The sequence below is a fragment of the Chaetomium globosum genome, genomic scaffold, assembly GCF_000143365.1.
Source record: "Chaetomium globosum CBS 148.51 scaffold_1 genomic scaffold, whole genome shotgun sequence".
NCBI classification, from domain to species: Eukaryota; Fungi; Ascomycota; class Sordariomycetes; order Sordariales; family Chaetomiaceae; genus Chaetomium; species Chaetomium globosum.
Window position 1 is genome coordinate 6,142,077 of NT_165976.1, and position 21,521 is coordinate 6,163,597.

At 55.1% G+C, this 21,521-nt stretch overlaps 9 protein-coding genes across 9 annotated transcripts in view; 4 read left to right on the forward strand and 5 right to left on the reverse strand.

Moving 5' to 3' along the window:
• CHGG_01974 (uncharacterized protein) overlaps nucleotides 1-1,510 on the reverse strand; it is a gene marked incomplete at both ends in the record, with an annotated part of 4,677 nt that extends 3,167 nt beyond the window's left edge. The window contains one exon of the mRNA XM_001221194.1: nucleotides 341-1,510. Within this exon, the coding sequence (XP_001221195.1) occupies nucleotides 341-1,510 (1,170 nt within the window). The remainder of the gene's footprint in view (nucleotides 1-340) is intronic.
• A 1,359-nt stretch (nucleotides 1,511-2,869) lies between these two features.
• Nucleotides 2,870-5,380, forward strand: CHGG_01975 (uncharacterized protein; the record flags this gene model as incomplete). The annotated part of the gene is made up of 2 exons (XM_001221195.1): nucleotides 2,870-3,238; nucleotides 3,323-5,380. 2 exons carry the CDS (start codon nucleotides 2,870-2,872, stop codon nucleotides 5,378-5,380), a joined length of 2,427 nt encoding a protein of 808 aa, XP_001221196.1.
• Nucleotides 5,381-6,783: 1,403 nt separating this feature from the next.
• Nucleotides 6,784-7,509, forward strand: CHGG_01976 (uncharacterized protein; the record flags this gene model as incomplete). Its single annotated transcript, XM_001221196.1, has 3 exons — nucleotides 6,784-6,847; nucleotides 6,931-6,943; nucleotides 7,152-7,509. The coding sequence occupies 3 exons, from the start codon at nucleotides 6,784-6,786 to the stop codon at nucleotides 7,507-7,509; spliced, it is 435 nt and encodes a 144-aa protein (XP_001221197.1).
• A 564-nt stretch (nucleotides 7,510-8,073) lies between these two features.
• Nucleotides 8,074-8,523, reverse strand: CHGG_01977 (uncharacterized protein; the record flags this gene model as incomplete). The annotated part of the gene is made up of 2 exons (XM_001221197.1): nucleotides 8,074-8,238; nucleotides 8,428-8,523. 2 exons carry the CDS (start codon nucleotides 8,521-8,523, stop codon nucleotides 8,074-8,076), a joined length of 261 nt encoding a protein of 86 aa, XP_001221198.1.
• A 1,132-nt stretch (nucleotides 8,524-9,655) lies between these two features.
• CHGG_01978 (uncharacterized protein) lies at nucleotides 9,656-10,388 on the forward strand (the record flags this gene model as incomplete). Its single annotated transcript, XM_001221198.1, has 2 exons — nucleotides 9,656-9,894; nucleotides 9,968-10,388. 2 exons carry the CDS (start codon nucleotides 9,656-9,658, stop codon nucleotides 10,386-10,388), a joined length of 660 nt encoding a protein of 219 aa, XP_001221199.1.
• A 768-nt stretch (nucleotides 10,389-11,156) lies between these two features.
• CHGG_01979 (uncharacterized protein) lies at nucleotides 11,157-12,091 on the reverse strand (the record flags this gene model as incomplete). Its single annotated transcript, XM_001221199.1, has 2 exons — nucleotides 11,157-11,257; nucleotides 11,734-12,091. 2 exons carry the CDS (start codon nucleotides 12,089-12,091, stop codon nucleotides 11,157-11,159), a joined length of 459 nt encoding a protein of 152 aa, XP_001221200.1.
• An 866-nt stretch (nucleotides 12,092-12,957) lies between these two features.
• CHGG_01980 (uncharacterized protein) lies at nucleotides 12,958-14,019 on the reverse strand (the record flags this gene model as incomplete). The annotated part of the gene is made up of 1 exon (XM_001221200.1): nucleotides 12,958-14,019. One exon carries the CDS (start codon nucleotides 14,017-14,019, stop codon nucleotides 12,958-12,960), a length of 1,062 nt encoding a protein of 353 aa, XP_001221201.1.
• Nucleotides 14,020-16,262: 2,243 nt separating this feature from the next.
• On the reverse strand, nucleotides 16,263-18,795 carry CHGG_01981 (uncharacterized protein; the record flags this gene model as incomplete). Its single annotated transcript, XM_001221201.1, has 6 exons — nucleotides 16,263-16,390; nucleotides 16,636-16,771; nucleotides 17,112-17,141; nucleotides 17,235-17,363; nucleotides 18,244-18,351; nucleotides 18,574-18,795. The coding sequence occupies 6 exons, from the start codon at nucleotides 18,793-18,795 to the stop codon at nucleotides 16,263-16,265; spliced, it is 753 nt and encodes a 250-aa protein (XP_001221202.1).
• A 224-nt stretch (nucleotides 18,796-19,019) lies between these two features.
• Nucleotides 19,020-21,521, forward strand: part of CHGG_01982 (uncharacterized protein) — a gene marked incomplete at both ends in the record, with an annotated part of 3,759 nt that continues 1,257 nt past the window's right edge. Inside the window, 6 exons of the mRNA XM_001221202.1 lie at nucleotides 19,020-19,664; nucleotides 19,802-19,845; nucleotides 19,903-19,920; nucleotides 20,125-20,409; nucleotides 20,469-20,550; nucleotides 20,609-21,408. Of these exons, the coding sequence (XP_001221203.1) occupies nucleotides 19,020-19,664; nucleotides 19,802-19,845; nucleotides 19,903-19,920; nucleotides 20,125-20,409; nucleotides 20,469-20,550; nucleotides 20,609-21,408 (1,874 nt within the window). The remainder of the gene's footprint in view (nucleotides 19,665-19,801; nucleotides 19,846-19,902; nucleotides 19,921-20,124; nucleotides 20,410-20,468; nucleotides 20,551-20,608; nucleotides 21,409-21,521) is intronic.

Here is a 21,521-nt window from a genome sequence, read left to right on the forward strand (position 1 = left end):
GGGGATAAAGCCCAAGCAAATGCTATCGGCCTTGAAGTGATAAGCCTATGCCGGTTTGGACTGGGATGCACGGGCTCAGAGTAGAAGTAAGTGTTTACGATGAAACCCCCGTACAGAGCAAGAAGGTCTGCGTGTCTTAAGAGATAATGATGCAGTATGTGCAGGAATCCCAATGTACAGAGTGCAGCTTAAATCAAATTCCTCACGGAAGGAAGGAATTTTGCAGAATCAAAACGTAGGAGTTATTATCAAATCTCCCGCCCGACGGGTTGCAACGGGATGGAGCATAAGAAGAAGATGCCAGATACCACAGAGTCAGGATCTTAACAGCCGGGCATACATCAGCGACGACAATCGTTAGAGACCCCACGTCCAACTTCGCCATCCCCCCCACCATCACCCCCGCCGCCCCCCTCACCCCCCCAACCTCCACCCCCAAACTCACCCCCACCGTTGGCCCCAGCGTCACCACCCCGGGAATCGCCACGCCCCCCGGCGCCAGCTCCACCAGCGGCACGCTGCGCGCCACCGGCGCAACCACATCCCCCCGCAGACTGAGCGCCAGCACCGCCGTCGCGGTGAGTTCTTCCGGGAGCGACACCTCCACGGCCGCGGCGGTCAGCTCGAACCACCGCGCGGCGAAGTGCGCTTGCACGGTGAGGGCGCCCGCGGTGTGGCAGGCGAGGCAGGTGGCCGAGAGGGTGAGGGGTGTGGTGCCGGCGCCGGCTGGGTTGGGGATGGGGATGGTGAGGGCTGAGGGGGAGGTGAGGTTGGTGGTGAGGGGGATGGTGAAGGCGGGGTTGAGGGAGAGGGCGGTTGTGGATAGGGCGGTGTTGTGGTTGTTGTGGTTGTTGGTGGTGGTGGGGGGGATGGCGGTGTGCCCCACGGTTAGGTCGAAGGTGTGCGCTGCTTGCTTCCAGGTTGTGCGCTGGACCTGCAGCATGGCCGTTTCGACCTCGTCGTTGTACACCAGCCCCGTGACGTTGTAGGGGATGCGTTCTGTGTTCCAGCCGCAGGCTCCCGCGCCGACTAGCAAGAGGAAGCGGTTATCGGCGGCCTGGTTTACCCACTGCCAGATGTCTTGGGCGTCGTCGAAGTCGGCCTCTTCGAGGAACTGCAGCTTGAGCGTGCCTGATTCGGAGCCGGCGGGCGGACAGGTTACTTGGCGGACCATGTCGTCAATGAGTTCGAGGTTGACCAGGTTCTCGGTCTCGTCGGGCGTTTCGATCCGAAGCCTTGCCACGGTGCCATCTTCAGCGCCCCAATAGAGTGTTTCTTCTCCCTTGAGTTCCAGGGCGGTTCGGCGATCACGCTTTGAGTTGCCCTGCCTAGGGATGCGGAGTGGTTGCAACATGACAGGTTCCGGACGGCTCGGGGAGGAAATGCTCTGCGTATCGCGGCCAAAGTTCTTCGCACCTACAGACTGAACCGGCCCGGCAGTAACGGTATCACACCAGTCCCAGGTCACAGCCAAGAAAGCGTGTATTACGCTCGTACGGAAGCGGACCATTCTTGCTGCTGTTGAGTAGGTACCTATGGAGTGGAAGTACCGTAGTGGTATCAAAAGAATGACGTGAAAACAAAAACGAAAGGCTGCCCACAGAGGGCTTGACGATGAGAAACTTTCCTCAGTTTTTAATAGAAATGTTCACATGCTTGGACTTACAGCAGTTTTCAAGAACGCCGGCACATCAAGGGGTTGAGGTTGCACTTGCTCGCTGGGCTTGGCATGTCGCAGCCCCTGAATCCCTGCCCCTGAAAGTTGAAAGGCAATGGACGCATTGAAGAGCGGGAGCAGGTCAGCGGCGCTGTGGAAGTGGGGACGGGACGTCCAGAAGACACAAAGCGCCGCGATTCGCTGAAAGCTTTCGCGATGAGACAGAACCCAGGCGTTGGCCCTGTGACTGCGGGCCAATTCCCGCCGTGATTCGCCAACCCTTCTGGAAATCCCAAGGGTTAATGAGGTTGAGGAAGGGTAAGGCAACATCTTAAACTTGGTCTCGGTATTCTAAGGAGAAGGAGACCCAGCCCCACGGCATGTGTGACCAATCTCTGCTGGAAAATTGGTCCAAAGGATGGACAACGGTGATGCCTTGATGGGACCGGTGGTTCTCGGCCCGTAGCAAACTGTTCTCAGTACACTACCGAGGCACCTGCGTACCCCAAGGCTTTAAATGATTTGGGCTGTGGGGCATCAGGTTGCTCCCGATAAATCTTTTGGATCGCCTTACGCGAGTTCCCGGACGATCCGTTCCTGGTTGGATATCTCAGGATTGTGGTTTTCTCCCCACGATCTATCTCCTATTGGCCGGCCCCTTGTACTGCATGATTGGTTCGGGTCACTGTCAGCGCCGCACCGCTTGGTCGCTGCGGCCAAGACCGTGACAGAATCACCGTCCAGCTTCGTGGCGTACTAATCAAATCCTGGTGTTCCTTACCGACGGACAGGACAGGACCTACGACCTTGCCACCTTGGCCTTCTACTCAGTTTCGACTAGACCGCATGGATGAGCCGAGTCGTCCCGGACGATGCTGTTCAGCCGCAGGAGGTGGGACACCATGTACTCGGATCCCCGTAGATGCCCAATATGAGTCATGGGTAAGGAAAATGATGTACGCGGTGTTAGGACACGCAATTCCAGTGAGTAGGCCACGAAAGCTCCTACCATGGGTATGTACTGTATGTATATGTAGGTACCACCTACTCCCGTGTCCCCAGGCGAGCACACCCGGCCCCTATAACTCAAGACCAACGACAGCAGCAACAAAGCCAGAAAGCTAGGTTTTATTACGCGCCTCACAATAAATACCACCGGCACGCTCCAAATCTGGTCCTGCAAGACACACGCCATCGGCCCCGACACCGACAATGGCCTGGGCAGCACAGCGTTACCTGGACCAAGCCACGGTCAAGCCGCACTGGCTTTCGGACAGCGCATTCTGGTACCGGCGCACCGCCGCCTCCGACAACACAACCGAGTTTCTCTTTGTGGATGCCGAATCCTCATCGACCGGTAACTTGCCAGTCCGCCGCCCGGCCTTTGACCATACCGCTTTGGCTACGAAACTCGGCGAACAGACCGGGCAGGACATCAACCCGGCATCTCTCCCCTTTTCCTGGATTGAGCTGGCCGCCGACGCCGCCTCCGTGCGGTTCCGGTTCGATGGCAGAGTGTTCCAGTTCCGCAGCGATGACCGGGCACTGGAGGTTTGGGATGGGGACTTCGGGACCAAGCTGGTATGTTCTTTTTTATTCTTGTTTTGTTTTCCCTGTATAAGCCTATGCTATATCAGCCCGGTCAGACTAATACTTTGACCCCAGGAGCCTATCAATTGGGACGCCGTAAGCGACAACGCCGGGGATCCGGCCGGAGTGAATATCGTTAATAAGACAGAGGTTGCGGTTAAGGTGTTTTGGATTGATGGTTCCGGCAAGGCGGTGCAATATGCCACCGTGCAGCCTGGGAGGGAAATGAGAATCGAAACTTATGCGGGGCATGTGTGGCGTGTGGAAGGGGAGGGCGGGGAACAGGCCGTGTATCGCGCCTTGGAAGGGGAAGGGTTCATTGTTGTTGAGGGCTGGGGCTTGAGGAAGGAAGGGAGCGGAGAGATATTGGCGGAAAGGAAAGTCCCGGTAAAGGAAGAAAAGGAAGTCCAAGAGATCAGGGAGTTGGCAGATGGTGGGATCTTTGTGCGGGACGGCGATGTTTGGATCCGGGATGCAGATGGGGAGCATCGAATCACCACTAACGACGAACCGGGGCTCCAATACGATCCAAACAGACTCATGGCTTGCTCTGACGGCAAATTTGCCGTGGTGTGGCAATATTCGCCGGCCGAAGGCTATTCCCTCAATCTGATCGAGTCAACACCCGCAGACCAACTCCAACCCAAATTGAGCACAACCACTTACCTCAAACCTGGAGACAAAGTGAGAATCGACCGGCCCCGCATGTTCGACATCGAAGCCAAACGCGAAGTCCCAACAGATGATTCCCTGTTCGCAAACCCTTACAACTTGGAGGACATGGGTTGGAGCAAAGATGGCGAAGAATATCTCTTTGGATTCAACGAACGGGGCCACAAACACTTACGAGTGATTGGAATGCATCGGCAGGGAGCGGTGAGGTCGATTGTGGAAGAGAGCAGCGAGACGTTTCTCGATTACTCGCAAAAGCGGTATTACCTCGTCTCTCCGGACACGACGGAGCTTCTTTGGGCGAGCGAGCGAGACGGGTGGAATCACCTGTACCTCTACGACATGAAAGCCGGGGAGGTAAAGAGTCAGGTTACCAAAGGGGAGTGGGTTGTCAGAAAGGTCGAGAGAGTGGATTGGGACGCTCGCCAGGTGTGGCTCACCGTATACGGAGTCGTACCGGACCAAGATCCTTATTACGCACACCTCGCTCGCGTCAACCTCGACGGCTCCGACTTCACACTCCTCACCTCAGGTGACGGTACCCATTCCTGGACCATGTTCTCCACCAACCGCTACTTCATCGACACCTGGTCCCGCATCGACCAACTCCCCGTCACCGCCCTCCGGGACGCCTGGTCCGGCGCCGAACTGGCCCTACTCGAAGCCGACGCGACCGCCGAGCTCCTGGCTGAGGGTTGGGCTCCACCTGAAAGATTCACCGCCCTAGGCCGTGACGACCAAACCCCCATCCACGGCATTATCGTCGCCCCCGCAAACCTCGACCCATCCAAAAAATACCCCATCGTCGAAGACATCTACGCCGGACCGCAAGACTTCTTCACCCCCAAGGCCTTCACACCCAACCTCTCACAGCGAGAAGGCGCCGAGCACGGCTTCGTCATTGTCAAGCTCGACGGCATGGGCACCAACTGGCGCTCGCGGGCCTTCCACGACGTGTGCTACAAGAACCTCAAAGACGGCGGGATCCCGGACCGCATCGCCTGGATCAACGCCGCGGCGGCCACCCGCCCGTGGATGGACACGTCGCGGGTGGGCATCTACGGCGGGTCGGCGGGCGGGCAGAACGCCGCGGCGGCGGTCATCTTCCACGGGGATTTCTACAAGGCTGCCGTGGCCGACTCCGGGTGCCACGATAACCGGATGGACAAGATCTGGTGGAACGAGCAGTGGATGGGGTGGCCGGTGGATGAGGCGTACGCGGCCAACTCCAACGCCGTGCATGCGGCCGCGCTGACGGGCGCGTTGATGCTGATTGTGGGGGAGCTGGATGATAATGTGGATCCTGCGTCGACGCTGCAGGTTGTCAAAGCATTGAATGACGCGGACAAGGACTATGAAATGCTGTTTATGCCGGGAATGGGTCATGGAGCCGGCGGGTCGGATTACGGAAGGCGTAGGAGGTGGGCTTTTCTTCGCCGATGGCTTGGGGAAAGTGTATGAAAGTTGAAGGATATGAGCTCCTGGACAGTCACTGGCAGATAGGTATCAGGGGCATGGATGAAGGCATATGGGGGCTGTTTGTGTTGGCGGTGGTGGTAGTGGGGTATATGAGCATATCGTTCGAACAGGTCTCCAATCAGTATAGCATAGGGTAGGTCCGTTGGGAGCTACGTGGGTGCAGGGTAGGTGGGTGGGGAGCCGGTATGGGGTAGGCCCTTACTTTTGAATACTAAGGGAGGACTATCCTATAAACTAGCACATCGTCGAATGTAAGTTGCTCTATGGCATGTAATGTGAAATTTGTAAGGCCAGAGAATGTAAAATGAACGAAGTACGTAGGTACTTTCCGTTTTTTTTTTGTTTTTTTTCGTGCTTTGAGGTTAATTAACCATCCGATAAAACAACGTAAGAACAATAAAGGGTTTGATCTAAAGAGAGAGTACCAGAGCAATCAATCTAAAGATATATATGTATTTTTGAGATATCAATGAACGTAGACTTTGCCAAGACTATATGGCAGATGGTAAGCCCCATGAGACTGGGCCCCGTAACGGCGGGAAGATGTCTCTAGACCACCAGCTCCAAAGTGCCTCGTCTACAGTGGAATCACTCGTCTTTTTGTGCTTGGACCGCCTCTCAGAGCTGATCGAAAAGACGTTGGATATCGCCGAAGGGAACGTGATCCCGTGGGATCGGTTGCCCAGGCCGATGCTAGAAGTGTTGGTTTCGTCACATGGAACCTTCTTGCGGATACTTGTGTTGGAAGTTGTGGAAATTGAAACACGGAATCTCGACTGCCGATGCGCTAGTTAATGCAAAAGGGATTCCAGGGGCTGAACAAGAAGCATAAAAAGGAGGTCAGGGCGATGCCCGCCACCGAGGAAGACAGAACAATCAATCAATTCTTTTCTCCCCGGATCTTTCCGTCTGAGTGTCGTTTCCAACAAGAAGGGATGCAATTTCCTGCGGAGGAGGATGGAGGGATGCCCACCACGCAGCTTGGGCAGCTCGCGATTAGCATGGCCGAGGCGATTACTGGTCTCACTAGCTTCAACAACATTATCCGTAACCCGACGCCCCGTTACCGATACACTGAAGCACAGTCCACCGACGAGCCCCGGTCTAAGCCTTTTGACGTCCAATACATGGTCTCAAAATACAACCACATTGAACGCTTTCTCGCGGAACAACTCGGCGAGGCCATCGGCAGGAGGCGACGGTATCTGGATCACCAGCGTTCTCACTACGAAAAACTCTCTCACGAGTTAAATGAAATTGAGCGGTTCGGCGGCAAGCCCTCGAGAACCACACGGTGACGACTTCCATTGCAAGGTACGCGCCCTCCTCCACGTCACTGGCCGACACCGTACCTATGGTTCCTCCGTTACCCAAAGAAGCCCAAGATGGACCGTTCCAGTGTCCACTTTGCTACACGATCATTGAGGCGAAAGATGAAATGTCATGGAAGTAAGTTGCCATTCTCGACGTACTCTTAAACACTTTCTTGATTCTGATCACTAACCAAACGCAAAAGAAAACATGTCTATGAGGACCTTCGGCCATGTAAGATGCCCTTTCACTATCATTTCTGGTTTCTTTCAAGATTTTTACTAGCTGAGCCTTCAATCGCCTTTCTAAAACGCCCATTTACTAACCCTAATAGATATATGCCTCGAACCTGATTGCATCACACCCGGACGCGAGTACCGTCGGCGTCGTGGTTGGATTCGACATGTCAGGCAAAACCATGGATGACATATAAGTGCATCAGCTGCCAGAAGGAGCAATTCTCATCGCCCGTAGAGTACAAGGATCATCTTGAAGTATGCGGCGCCGGTAAACAGACGGCAGCTGAGCTAGACGCCATGGTAAAGATTTCAGAAGAACCAGTGACTCTCAAGCCAGGCGTCAATTGCCCCTTCTGCCACCACTTTCTTCACTCGGTACGGCACTACCGATGCAATGTGGGCCGGCACCAGGAACAGCTTACGCTCTTTGCCCTCTCGCCACCTGAGGCTGTTAGCGACTCAGATAGTCGTGCAGTGAAGAGCGATACCCTCGCGACCGGTAACCGCTTCGAGGAGGACAAAAAGGAGTACTTGCACCGATGGTTGGGAAAAGATGTTTAACCGTCATCGACGCCCATCTCAACGAATCCGATTTCCAAAACACGGTCCATGACAAGATCCCGGCAGAAGAAGCTGGGCTAGGCATGCCAGGCACATCGGAGTGGGCAAGGTCGATCACGAAGACACAATCGGAGGGTCAAAGGAAATTTAATTTGCAGGGGAGCTCGAGAAATTGGACAACAGGTACGAGAGCTTGTACCAGCTGTCGGACAGGGCATGTACGAGGATGGTTTTTGTGCCAAAATGCCGCTACTCGGCGTAGTATGGTAGCCTAGTGTAGAGAAGTCCATGCGATCATCGGGGGACGACTTTGGGGGACTGGGACCGGAAAGGATGCAGCGTTCTATTTATCACTAAGGAGGGGTGTGGGTTTTGGAGGCGGTTCTATTAGATAATTCAAACAGGCAGCTAGAGACAATCCAGAACGCTAGGGATATATGGAGGAGAAGTGCAGAGTGATCGAGACATTTGGCGGCACCTTCTACGACCCATTGTTCTTTGGAAGCCCTAATGTCTGGCCATCACCGCAACCTCATTACTACCCCACCCCGTTGGCGGTTCGACCTAAATAATCGTTATTGGGAAGTGGAGAGAGACAACTTTGGCTTGGACGGGGCGGATACTGGACTCGGCGATGATTCGGGCCAGGTCGCGGAAGGCGGCCTTGGTGAAGAGGGGCGTGCCGGCGTCGTCGTCAAAGGCGTTGATGGTGCCGCAGATTTCCTTGACCTTAGCTCAGTTCAGTTCTTAGCTCACCATCCAACCTCTTTTTGGGCCACTCTCCCGTGTTTATCCCCCCTCTTTCTCGGCCTTGTCAATGACATGAGAGGGGACGGGCGAGGGATAGTACTAGCACGGGCATGGCTGACCTTCAGCCAGTTGATGGACAGTGCAGCTAACCCTACCTACGTAACTAACCCTGGATGTCAGGGACTTGTGTACGGGCCAGCGAGGAGGTGAGACGGGGATCGTGCTGAAACTGTGCGTGATTCTCTTACATGTTTCCGAGGCCATTGTCTTGCTAAGTCATGACAGATGGGACATTCTCGTTGTTTATAGATCTTGTCTTGTCCTTGCTAATCAGACGCGCCAACTCCCAGCAATGGATACAGTGCTGTATAAGCTCATCGTCGATGCTGCAACTGAGTTACGTAGTTCGCCGCTGCCCACGAGTTTAGCCGGGTTGGGGCAAGAAGGAAGTTTCGTGAGTCGGTCTGGTTATTGTACAATGCCAGTGTACCCCCGTTTATCTGGACAGGCGTAGAATTAACGCGTGATATACCCGACGATCCATCCTGCCGGGTAGTCGGGTCACCGTTTTTACTCGCCCGAGGGGTGATATCCGTGGGATGGACCCTCACCCCTTTGTGCATCTCCCGCAGTTGGTGCCATGGACAGCAGATGGATTGACAGCACAGCGTACGGCAGCCCCGGTTCTTGGAGCAGCAATGAACCACCGCAAAGCGCGCCAATAACGAGGCCAGGGTCTATTCTCAGTTATCCCCTTTTACCCAGTGCATCCATACTATATCCTTTTCACATCCGTCTTATCCTCCGATGTCTATGTACGGCACTCTTCTACACCATACCAGGCCTTCCGAGCCCAGTCGGCACAAGCACCTTTTGGGATAAAGTTATTATTGGCGCGCGTCCTGGGGCTAATCTATCTCAAAACGTTCCGTCGCCGCCTTGTCCCCGGGAAAAGGCACGTCGGTAGTGACCGGGAATACCCCACAAAACCAGGGATTCTGAATTTGGTTGCATGAGGCAGGGCGGCCGGTGATCAACACAGATCTGCGGGGATGGTTCAGGCTAAATATGGCGTCCCATCACGCATGATCCCCAAACCTGGAAGCCTCCGTCGGCGCCGTGGGGTTGGGCAAACTCTCCACTAGAAACTACCGGCATGCAACCTTAGTATGCCACCTAGTTTCGGGAAAATGGCTGTCACTCAAGCCAGTCACGTCAGTGTGAACCTGGCCATGGCTATTTTGCAATGGATCGTCAGGGCATCACGATGCTAAATTTGGGGGACGAATCACCCGGGTCTGGCTATAAGTACTAGACGTGGCGTCGATCCCAGACGGAAAACCCAGCCCCATGGTTCTTTGTTGTCAGCACATTCAAACCTCCAATCTCATCCACAATGGTCCAATTCTCCCTTCTCACGGCCGCCAGCCTTCTGGTTCCCGGCATGCTCGCGGCACCCACCGCTGAGCCGGCCAACAACCTCCAGGCGCGCTTCGACGGCAACGGCTTCAACAGCTGGTCGGAAGGCGGTAGCAACATCCGCTGCGTGAACGGCCAGGGCGGCTCGTTCACCGCCAACTGGAACAGCAAAGGCGGCTTCGTCTGCGGCAAGGGATGGAACGGACAAGGCGCCAGGTGAGCTCAACCATCCATGACTCTACAGACCCACCGCGAGTAAAACACCTCCACTAACCCCTTTCTCCCACAGAACCATCAAGTTCACCGGCACGTACAACGCCACCGGCCCCGGCTACCTAGCCATCTACGGCTGGACGCGCAACCCGCTGATCGAGTACTACATCGTGGAGTCGCACGCGGACTTGGCGCCCAACGAGCCGTGGACGTCCAAGGGCGAGTTCACGGTGGAGGGCGAGGGCACGTACGAGATCTTCACCAGCACGCGCGTCAACAAGCCGTCGATCGAGGGCACGCGCACCTTCCAGCAGTACTGGTCCGTCCGCAAGGAGAAGCGCGTCGGCGGCACCGTCACCACCACCAAGCACTTTGACGCCTGGAAGGCCAAGGGCATGGGCCTGGGCAGCTATGACTCGGTTATTGTCGCTGTGGAGGGCTACACGGCGGATGGCGGCCCCGGCAGCAGCGGGTCGGCGAGCATCAACATTGAGTAAGGGTAGGTGGCTGCCTTGGCTGCTGGGCGGGTTCATGTTGGGTTGGTGGTTTTGTATGCTGTACATAGTAACATCTGGATCACACCAAGACGGGTCTTCTGCTTGTCCGTGGTTCGGTTAGCGGAGGCCAGGCTTGGCGAAGCTTGTTTATAACGACGAACAGTTGTTTGGATGCTCCCCTTGGCGATTCTTGGCCCTGCTATCGCTGTCAAGGCGCGTGATGAATCTATTCCCTGCTGAGCGCCAGCACAACTGGTTTCCTTATGTCAACGTTCTGTAGGTCTGGTATCTCCATTCTTGGTGTTGCCAACGGTAAGTGAGGTCTATCTTGCAATCCTTTATCTTTTCAGCGCCATGACTCTAAAATGCCACCCTCCCGCCTCTCTTTTGTGCGGTCTCGGCTGTTGCGTTCGGCCCTTAGGTGGGAGGTTGGCGGGTCGGGTCACAGCGTTGTTTCTTTTTAAAGAAATTGAGCTCTGTAAATGCGATACATTTAACTACCGAGGCACCTTTAATTGAATTGACGAACGTCGGCGACGAGAAAGAAATGGGTTGGCGCCATGCATGTGATAAATCACGTGTGGGTTTCCTGAACGTCAACAGACATGCTCCCAAACATTTTTTCGTTGTTAAGCTAATGGATGATATGGCATGGCAAGAAAAAATGGCAACGGTACAGTACACCGCAGAAGTAAGAATCATGGGCCAAAAATGGACTTTCTACTCTCTATCCACCCTACCTGGCCAGCGACCGCCCTCGCTAACAACCTACATGACCACCAGATTAGACGACCAGCGGCCGCCTAGCGTCAATGTCCTCTTATGCTGGTACCATCGGCGGCCACTAGGCATCGGTATGCCACCGTGTACTACCTAAGGTTAGGTAGGTACCTTATCTCTGCCCAGTGGTATAGACTTGTGGAGTTGGGTCGGGAAATAGCAGCGTGAGTAAGTGGGTTCTGAGCCCCTAAACTGCTCGCGTCACATCACTAGAAAACCCTCTATCCCTGGTAACACCACGACCTGCCAGAGAGGCAGCAATGGTCCAATGGGCGCCACAGCTTGGTAAGAAACACCGTAACATGCATCAATGGGCATCATAGCCTAGAAACAGATGTCACGCCGTATCAACAGAGCTTACGGCGTGTCAGTAGACATTGCAGCGTATTAATACCCTACACATCCTGGTGCTGGTATCAACAGAGCTTTCAGCCAACCCATCCCGTATGCCTTCTCCTTCCAGTCCCCTCCCCACTCACACACACACCCCGTACCCCTCCCGTCTCCCCTCCCCCCTCTCCCATCAATCCCCCCCATCCCGCACCTCACATAAACGCCGCCGTACTCTGCGCCGCGTTCCCCGGCGTCCCCGTCACCGCGAGCGTGTGCACCCCCGTGCGCTCCGCCTCGAGCCGCTTGCTCTCCCTGGCCGCGTTGGCTTGTCGCACCGCCGAGCTCTCGAACTTGGACAGGAACCTGCTCAGCCGCGATTTCTGCTTGGGCTGCGCGTCGGGGTTGGGCGTCGTGCGTTTCGAGACGTAGATGTATTGGTGTGGCTCGTGGGGGGGCTGCTGCGGGGTGGTGGTGCCGGCTTGGGGGGTGTTGTTGGTGAGGGTTTGGGTGGTGGTGGTGGTGGTTGTGGCGAGGGTGGCTGAGGAGGTTGTTGAGTGGGTGGAGAAGGGATGGGGGTTGCTGGAGCCCATTTTGCTGGTTTTGGGGGGTGTTGGACTTGGGTTACTAGGTGGCCAAAGTTGCAAGACAAGAAAAAGTGCTGAAGTGAGTCTAAGATGGCTCAACTCAACCTTAAAAAGGGCGGGGTGCTCCCTTCTGGCGGCCAGAAACTAGCATGCATGCACACAGCCATCCTTGGCGGCCATATACCGTTGAGGGGGTGGTCCCGGGATCGTGCCGTTTTAGTTCCAGCCGGCTTGACACCTGCCCTTAGATCCCGAATCCTCCCACGCCAGCTTCACGCGGTAACGCCATTCCGAATATTACTAGCATCATCCCCAACTTAGCAGCAGGATAGCAGACGCCGTCAACAGACTTGTTTCTCATCATCCGGCTAATATCCCTTATGGGGGCGATGTATATGCATCTTGTGTATTGGGGCTGTGCAAGCCAGGGGGGGCAAAGTATGGTGACCGCCAGGCCAATGGAATCAGATCCTGGTGAAGATTCAATATGGCCACACATAAAAGGAAGTGCGCAATTGCATGATTGATGCCAAGTCCGGCATGGGCAGTGAATGTATAAGCCTGGGTTGCGGCCTTCATATGATGCGCCATGTGTACATGTACGTCCAGAGGAATCGTTCACGGCGAGAGATAGACTCCCAAAGTTGGGTCCCTAGGCACTGTTGTGGACGAGATGGAATACCAGGCCCCGAGGTAACTGTTCTATTACATGTTTGTGGTTGTGCCCCTGTACGCCGACTCTTCCCACCGCTCCCTTTGTCCTTCGGCAAGTTTGGGAGGCCTCCCTCGAAATCCTTCCCACCACGGCAGTCTTGAGATTTTGCAATTGGCCCTTTGCCCTCGCTGGGCAAGCACCGAACGTATCGGCCCCATCACTCCTCCCTCCAAAACGGAACCATGGCAACTGAGAGGGCCTGGCCGCGGGTAAAGCGGATGGGGCCACCTTCCCGCTCCAGCTTCGCGACACGGACGCAATAACCACGCAGGGCGCCCCGCCTGTCGCCGTCGCAAAAGCATTCGTCCCACTGGCCCTCCTCGCAGTCGAGGCCCCGCATGGCTACGGCCGTGACACACAGCATAATGCCCTGGGGCCCGTGGAGGTGGTATTCTTCGAAGTTGGCGCGCCAGTGGTCGTTGTCGAGCAGGCGCACAAAGAGCCCCGCCACAAAGGTCGGCTCGATCTCGCTGTCGCAGACCTCGTAGCGATGCAGGTACTGTGTGAGCTCTGACCGCAAAGCCACAAAGTTGCTTTGGTCCGGTGCAGGGTCGGACTGTTTGCCTTTGTCCGGAATCTCGATGTTCGGACGGCGTCGGTCTGAGCTTTGCTCCTTGGCATCGGACGGATGCTCAAGGGTGTGCGGGATGGAAGTTGTCAAGCCGTCGCTTGTTGCTGCTGCCTGGCTGCTTTTATCCATGCCCGTCGCGGCAAGGTCATCGAGGCGCTGGTCGGGTTCGGATTGGGCGGCTTGGGGAGAGACGACCACGGCAAGTTCCTTGATTTTGTGTAGAAGTGCCGCGAGTGTGGCCTCCATTTGCTTGTCCTTGTCAGTCGCAGCGCTTTCCTTGTCCTCAAAGGCCTTCTCTTTTTGCCGTAGCCGTTCCCTGATGGCTTCGAGCGCGGCGATCGCAGCAGCTTTTTTAGTTTCCACCTCGGCGATTGCAGCAGCCTTTCTTTGCTCTACCTCGGCGATCAAAGACTCCTCTTCCCTCTTGATGGCAGCAAGGTAGGCATGAAACACCGCCGGGGCGTTGGGAAGAAGGCGGGCGAGCTGCTCGGCCGTCGGAGCATTTCCCCCGGCGCTTTCGAGAAATACATGGGCAACCGCGGCGCCGGCAGTGCCACTGGCAGTACCACCGCTGGTGGTAGCGCCATCAGCGGTCCCACGATTGGCGCGTCGCTGGTTGATGGCTGAGACGGTGGCTTTGGGGGGCATCTTGTCGTTTCAGGGATTCAACACTCGAATTGTTGAAGAAGCAGGGATGAAATGTGTTGTCGGTCGGCGGAGGGAACAAAGAACACGAAGAGGGAAGGCAAAATAACGGCGACAAACCACAAGTTCGGTATTTGTGTGTGTTTAGGGCTGATGGCACGGCACAAGCGGCCGTCGTCAGTCGGTCCAAGCTCACATCACAGTCTCGGCATCAGGTTCGGAGTGGTCAGCCCTGAAGGTTTCATGTAGCGTGCCGGAATGGTAATCTTTGTTAGGTAGGTACTTAGTTGTGCAGATATTCACGATCCCGAGATTGGTCAAAGCCCTTAAGAACCTGGTAGATACTGGCACCACCCAACTTTGGTATAGTCGAGAATCGTTCACAGCTTGGGAGGCGAGAAAGGGCTAAATTATCACAGCAACAGGTCATAATTGCAGCATGTAAAAAGGGTCGGGCTCAATGTAAAGCATACTTAAGTGGTAGCCCAGAATAACAAGACAAGGCACACACGCACACGCATGTATGGCACCGGGATATCTCCATTGTGAGACACAAATGATGCCTCAGGGAAGTCAATCGAGTTTAGATTCCATCCATGCCATCACCACAAAGCTCCTGTCAGAAGAAGCCTTGCCATGGACTGTCTCCGAAAGTTCATGTTGGTTTTGATAGTTACCCCCGGTGCAGCCACATGGCTCGGCCCTTGAGCGTCTTTTAGCTTACTCTTTCATAGCTTGTCATATCTCAGGAGAGGCCTCATACTCGCTTTTTTAAGCAAGGGATTGTGGAGATAGTATTCGCCTGTGCAGGCTTTGGACATCCCAGCAGGGTTGTCTGCCCAAGAGCAGGGCTTCCCAGTAACCCTCACCCATTCCCTGTTTGATAAGCGTAACTAGTCGACCAATTTCTCTTGTCGACTTGTTGCCGCTGTGCCATATGATCACCCGTTACGCAAAGTCCTTCTGGATGGAAAGTGCAACGTCTGGCTGACCGGGGTGGCGGGCTCAGGACAAACCAGGCTGAATGGCTAGGTACCTTTGGGAGATGCTGGGCATAAGCGCTGGTTTTTTGAAGCGGGCAGTGATCCCGGAAATGCCAACACAGTGGTCACCACAATTTCTACCTAGGAAATCAGGAGTTACAGTACCGTGACTTAACAGCACACACATTCGTACCTAAACACCCAGACACAGGACCATCGGGCAGCGCTCTTTTACGAGAGGCATCGAAGGGATCAGTCGATTCATAAGCCCCTTCTCCCTCTTGTTGGCAACTTCTCCGCACCCATTATCGTTTTTATGGTCAACGAGTCAAATGACTACGGGGCAAGACACAACCAAGCGCTTTATAGGGCCTTTGCTACCCCCTGGTTGGCCGCCCAAATCCGGTTGTGCCCTCGGCCCATCAAACCCATGATCAGAGTTGCTGCACACCATAGCGCCTGCCTCCCATTGCTGTAGTATGGCATAATCCATGTAGGTATGCAATCCCCTGGAAGCTTCCAGTTTTATAAGCGACCGGCAATGATAGGTAGGTAGGCAGGTCCGACTGCCCTTCGCTCAACACTTAACCCTCAGTCCTTTTCATGGCGAAGTAAGATTATGAAGGAAAGACAACCCTCAATCTAAAAGCTGAACACTTAAAGATTATCAGTGTCGCTACCTTTCACAATGGAAACATCCGACAACCCCCAAGAGCCGGAAGACTGGGATGACAGTATAGAAACGCCACTACAAGCACTAGAACTGGCCACTGTGGAAGGTAAGTGTTTCTGCTGTGGTTCACAGCTTCCACGAACGGGTCTCCAGGCTGACCATTGGGGGGCAGCAGAGGCTCACACGGAAAATGAACAATGGACTGCAACGCCGTCCGAAGGCTTCTCCTTGCTACATCATCTTCACCAGCTAGATCGCACCGGAGACATAGCAACAATGGCGGCAATGGCGTTTCCACAGCGCGACGAGCATGATGTCGAGTACTACAACTTCTTTTTCTACTGCCCGTTGATGGATCCCTTATTCTTCATGCTGGTAACGAACTCGATGGATACGCAGTACCAAGACGCGTGGATTGACGGCTATACACTGAAGCTATGGCGGAACGCATATCCTGTTGTACTTCCCAGCCAGGACAATGGGCTCGAGAGCCGCGTCCATGGCAGGCTATGGCAAGCAGTCAATCCAGAAGAAATTGCAAGAATACGAGATTGGTTATGGTTACCCTTGACGCCTACCCATTGCTAGATTCATTGTGCGGACGGGCAGACGGTGAGCGGTTGTGTTTTGAAGTGGACGTTGGGTCCGAGCCATCCGGAGAGCAGGGCTTTGTTTGACGGCGAATTTGACTTGGAGTCGTGGATGTTAATGCCCATAACTTTGGAGGATTGAAGTTATCCAAAAGACAGACTATTAGCAGGCAGCGATAATGGATTACCAGCGTGGCGCCCTCTTCTCCAGGAAGGATGAGACACCCTCTCGTTTTTCTCTGGTGCTAAACGCAGAGTAATAAAGCTTCCGCTCAAATTGCTCGTCCCTCCCCAGAGAGTCCGCTGATATGGAGAGTTAGGGCAGAGCTTGACGAAAGCCGGCGTTGAGAAGGCCGCAGAGGCAAGCACTTACCCTGACAGATAGCCTCCTTTGCAAGTGAGAGCGAAGCCCTGCTCTTTTGGGCGAGCATATTGGCGAACTTGACCGCATCGTCAAGCACGGTGCCTGGCTGGGATAGCTCGGCAACGAGACCCATGGACTGGGCCTCCTGTGAGGAGATGGACTCCCCAGTCAAAATAATTTTCATTGCCTAAGCGTATGGTCAGAGCTGGGAAGAAGGTGTTGGGGTTCTTAGGTTCCAGGTCCGGCGGCACCCACCCTGTATTTTCCTACAGCGTTTGTCAAGCGTTGAGTTCCCCCGGCCCCGGGGATCAACCCAATATTGACCTCAGGCAAGCCGAACGTGGCCTTGGTCGATGCGAAGATGAGGTCGCACTAGCACGTTGTATCAATCATCGGGGGTTCGGGAGATGAGGGTTACGGCTCGGGACATGGAGTAGTCGATGAGAATGATCGAAGCCTGGAGCGTAATGAAACACGCCACCCACCATCAAGGCAAGTTCGAAGCCGCCGCCTAACTGCAGATGTCATGTCATAGTGGTGTCAGCCTCAACTTTCAGCTCCTCGGGGATTAGGTCCGGCTCGATGACCGGACCGAGCAGGCCACTCACGGCAGCGCCCTCGACAGCCGCAAGCAGCGGTTTCTTCACCTCGGCCATGCCGTTGCACAAGTCCTCCAGGTACCGCTTCTTAGTCGCCGCCTCGGTATCGAGAAGCGGCAATCTCTCGGATATCTGCGCCTGCTGAGAAAAGAGCACGCCGCCAGATTGGCAGCACTCTTTGTCAGCGGGAGGGGACGACCAAAACACCCATCTTCGGTCCCCGGGTTTTTCCGTCCATAAGGGGAGAGCACAAGGTCAAGGTTCGGGGAATACCGCAGAAGAGCTCGTCAGTCCCGGTCACGACAATGGCTCGGACATTGTCGTCATCTGATGCATCCTGGAGCTCCTGCAGGAGCAGGTTGATGGCCTCTTGCGATAGAGCATTGTATTTCTTTGGCCTGTTGATGGCCAGCACGCGGACGTGTTCCGCTGGATCGCTGCGTAGTATGGGGGATGGCATCATATTGTGTTTGCTGTGACGTTGGGGTTGCGGTGCGTTGTTGGTCGCCGTGAGGGTCACTGTGGTGGCAATGGCCGCAGTGATGGCCGCAGAAGAGACCGAAGAAGGAACCGACCAAGAGACCGAATGATGGGAAAGTTCTTTGGTCAACGGAGAGGCCGGTGGCACAACCTTGGGTTCATGAATGAACGAAAGGATGCTGGTGTAACTGAGCGTGTCGTAAGATTTGTGGCATGTGAAAGCGGGGAGGGGGCGTGTAGCGTCCTATTGCAGACGGCACTTGGCAACTGTGTGGTTACACATCGAGTTACACACTAGACACGGTAGTTCTCCGTTGTGGAAACGGGAAACCAGTTCGTCTTACTTGCAGTTTAGGTACCGAGGAAGCAAGCAACCCGTTCCCCAACCGGTCGTGAAATCCTGAGTTCTTGGGACAACAAGGCACGAGACTTGATTGCTGGCTGCTCTGTCATCGGCACGTAAGGCACGTTCTGCCCCGGACCTCGACCGAGACTGGCAGCTCTTGAACCGGGGGTACCTTGCATGGTTGTAACATACTGCAGGTGCGGCCAAAGCCATTGCAGGTCTTGGGAACCCACCGTTGCAACATCTGCGGGCCGCCCAGCCCTGCATCGAGATGCGCTGAGATGGGCTCCGTAACGGTCCCTGATCGCCAAAGACACGATCTCGGCCCCGTTGTTTCACGCGGCTCTGATTCGTGCGAATGAACCGCCCAGGATGCAATGCAACATAGCCAGGCAGGTCGGTCCCAGGAAAACACGCACCAGGTAAGGGCGCCGGACGGCGCTCCGCAACTTTGATACGAGTGTAACCCGTAACTGCCTCAACTTTTCAAGATTCAAGGGCCTATCCAGAGCCTAACCCTACCTCTTTTGCAACCGCGACCCACGGCTTCCATTTCCAGACGGCCCCCGATGCAGGGGCACGGATGCGGAACGGACCTCTAAAGGAAGATGGCTGTGTTGGGAATCTCATCCCGTTCTGGCGCACAAGGCGCAGGTGGCGGCGAGGCGCCAAAGAGCGAACATGGATGGATGGGACGATCGATGTGCCGCGTGGTGGTGAAGAGATGAAGTGTCCTTTGACCATGGTTGTTAAGCTAGGGATTTAAAGGCCCCAAGCCTCGCTCCTGACCTCCACTCTAGGTTGATCACCGGTGACTAAACTACCTAACTTTTATGGCTCTTCCTTGAAATTAAGCAGACAAGCTTCCATACCTGACTTAGACTCCTCGCTACCTGGGGGGCGAGAATCGTTTGCTATGGCCACAAAAACACCGGACAATGGCCAATGCGTGCCAACAGTCGTTCACCATGGGGCCCACGACACCATGCCCCTTTCCCACGGTTACAGCTGCTATCCGCCATGCCACCCGCAACTACCCAGCATCGGTCGCTGCCATTGACCTCTCTCAGGCCGACAATCGCCGGGAGATGTTGTACATGGACCTGGAGATCCGCGGCCAACAGCTAGCTCGACGCCTCCACACGGCTGGAGTTGGCCCAGAAAATCGAGTGCCACTAGTTGTAAAACGCAGCATCGAGATGCTCGTTGGCATCTACGCTATCTTGCTATGCGGTGCCCAGTACGTCCCATTGGACGGCGGGGTCGTGACCCAGGCCGCCTTGGAGACGGTCATCTCACAATCGGGTGGTGGTTTGGTTGTTTGCACCAAGTCTACGCAGAAACGCCTACAGAAGACAGATTCTGACACAGTTCGGGGATGCCGCCTAATGTGTATCGAGGACGCAGTCGAAACCGAAGACGAGGGGAAACTCGACCCTATCGATCTCGCCACGCCCCAGAGCGGGTGTTACGTGATTTACACATCCGGTTCGTGGAATTCCTACAGTCAAGTTGCTAGCCAGGTGCCCGGGCGAGGAGAGGCTAACTTTAGAGCAGGGACAACAGGGACACCCAAAGGAGTTGATGTTACACATTCCAACGTAGCCAACCTGGTGAGTATGTCACCGGGCGGCCTGGGAATCCGGCCAAGCATCAAAGTTGGCCAGGTTCTCAACATCAGCTTCGACATGGGTAAGCAAACTTTCTTTATCGTCTACACGGGCTACTGATTCAACTAACAATGTAACAGCTGCCTGGGAAATTCTTGGCTGTCTCTGCAATGGCGGAACACTGGTACTACGTGGCTCGGACTGGGTGCCTACGCTTAAAGAGGTGAATATGATGAACCAGTGCCTTTAGCATGGTAAAGTAAGTCTAACGGCAGAACTTAGATCGATGTTTTGATTTGCACACCTTCGATCCTGTCCCTCAAAGCAACGGACCAATTCCCGAACATCAAGGTTGTGGCAACCGCTGGAGAACCAAGCAATCAACTGTGAGAGAACAACTTCCCAGGTTGGCCCTGTGTAGGCGACGTAGGCTGAAGATTTGCACTGACTCCGGATTATCTAGACTTGCGGACAAGTGGGCAACACACGGAACCTACTACAACTGTTGCGGGCCAACCGAGACTACCATTGTTAACACCATGCTTCGACACGAGCCAGGTAAACAACTGACGATTGGAACGCCTACGCCAAACAACTCGGTTTACATATTGGACGATGATCTCAAGCCGGTTCCCGTCGGTGGAGTCGGGACACTGTGGGCCGGAGGTCGAGGAGTTACCAGGGGCTATGTCGGCATGCCGGAGATGACGGCTACAAAATACCGCAAAGACCCATTTGCCCTCGACGGGTAAGTCAGGGGACCAATTCGGCTAGCTAGCACAGGACATGGTTACTCACACGTTGCAGGTCCATGATGTACAACACAGGGGATCTTGGGAGGTGGCTTGAATCCGGGGAAATCGAGATTATGGGCAGAAAGGACGACCAGGTCAAAGTGAACGTGCGTATTGGTGGCAGTGTTTCGCCAAACCGACCGAAGCTAATAGTCACAGGGGTTTCGGATTGAACTCGACGGCGTCGCCCATGTCGTGGCGGCGGCGCCTGGCGTCCAGAACGCCTACGCGATGCTCATCGACGGAGATATCCACGGCTTCCTCCACCCCGCAGACTGCAACTCGCGGGAGGTCATGCAACACTTGGAGCAAGTTCTCCCGTATTACTCGCGTCCGAAACACCTTCACGGCCTCGACCACATCCCCCTCACGCAAAATGGGAAGATTGATAAGGCCGCCCTGCGAACAATTGTCATGGAAGGACACGGACAGGATCTCATTATGCCGCCCGGACAGGACACAAGCTCTTACGCGCCATCTACATCGACCCGGTACAATTCGGACCAGGAAGCTGGGGTGGTCCACGTCAAGGAGAAAAACTCCACCACGTCAATCACGATGGCGTCCAGCACCACCACCCTCGACATCGTCAAGCCGGAAGAAGATACGACGAGCTTCGACCTCGAAGCCGACCTTCCAAACAAAGACAGGGCAAAGTTCTTCCGAAACCTTGTGCACCGCGCTTTCATCCCTTACCGTTTCCTGCTTATGTTGGTATACCTGGGCAACATCGGGGCGTTGGTTTCCCTGTATGTCAACGGCATCAATCGCCCCTGGATCGGAAACATGGTCGCCATCAACCTTCTCATCGCGGTACTCATCCGCCAGGATATGGTCATCAACGTGCTGTACACAATTTTCTGCTCGGTCCCCAAGAGCTGGCCTCTCTGGATCCGGGCGTCCTGCGCCAAGATCTACCATCTCGGGGGCGTCCACGCCGGCGCAGCCACATGGTCGAGCTTCTGGGCTCCTCTCCGCAAACATCAGTGACACATACTGCTTCTCGACCCACTCCTGCAGCAGCTACCCCTACCACTCCCCCAGCCTACCAAGGCCATCTCCTGGG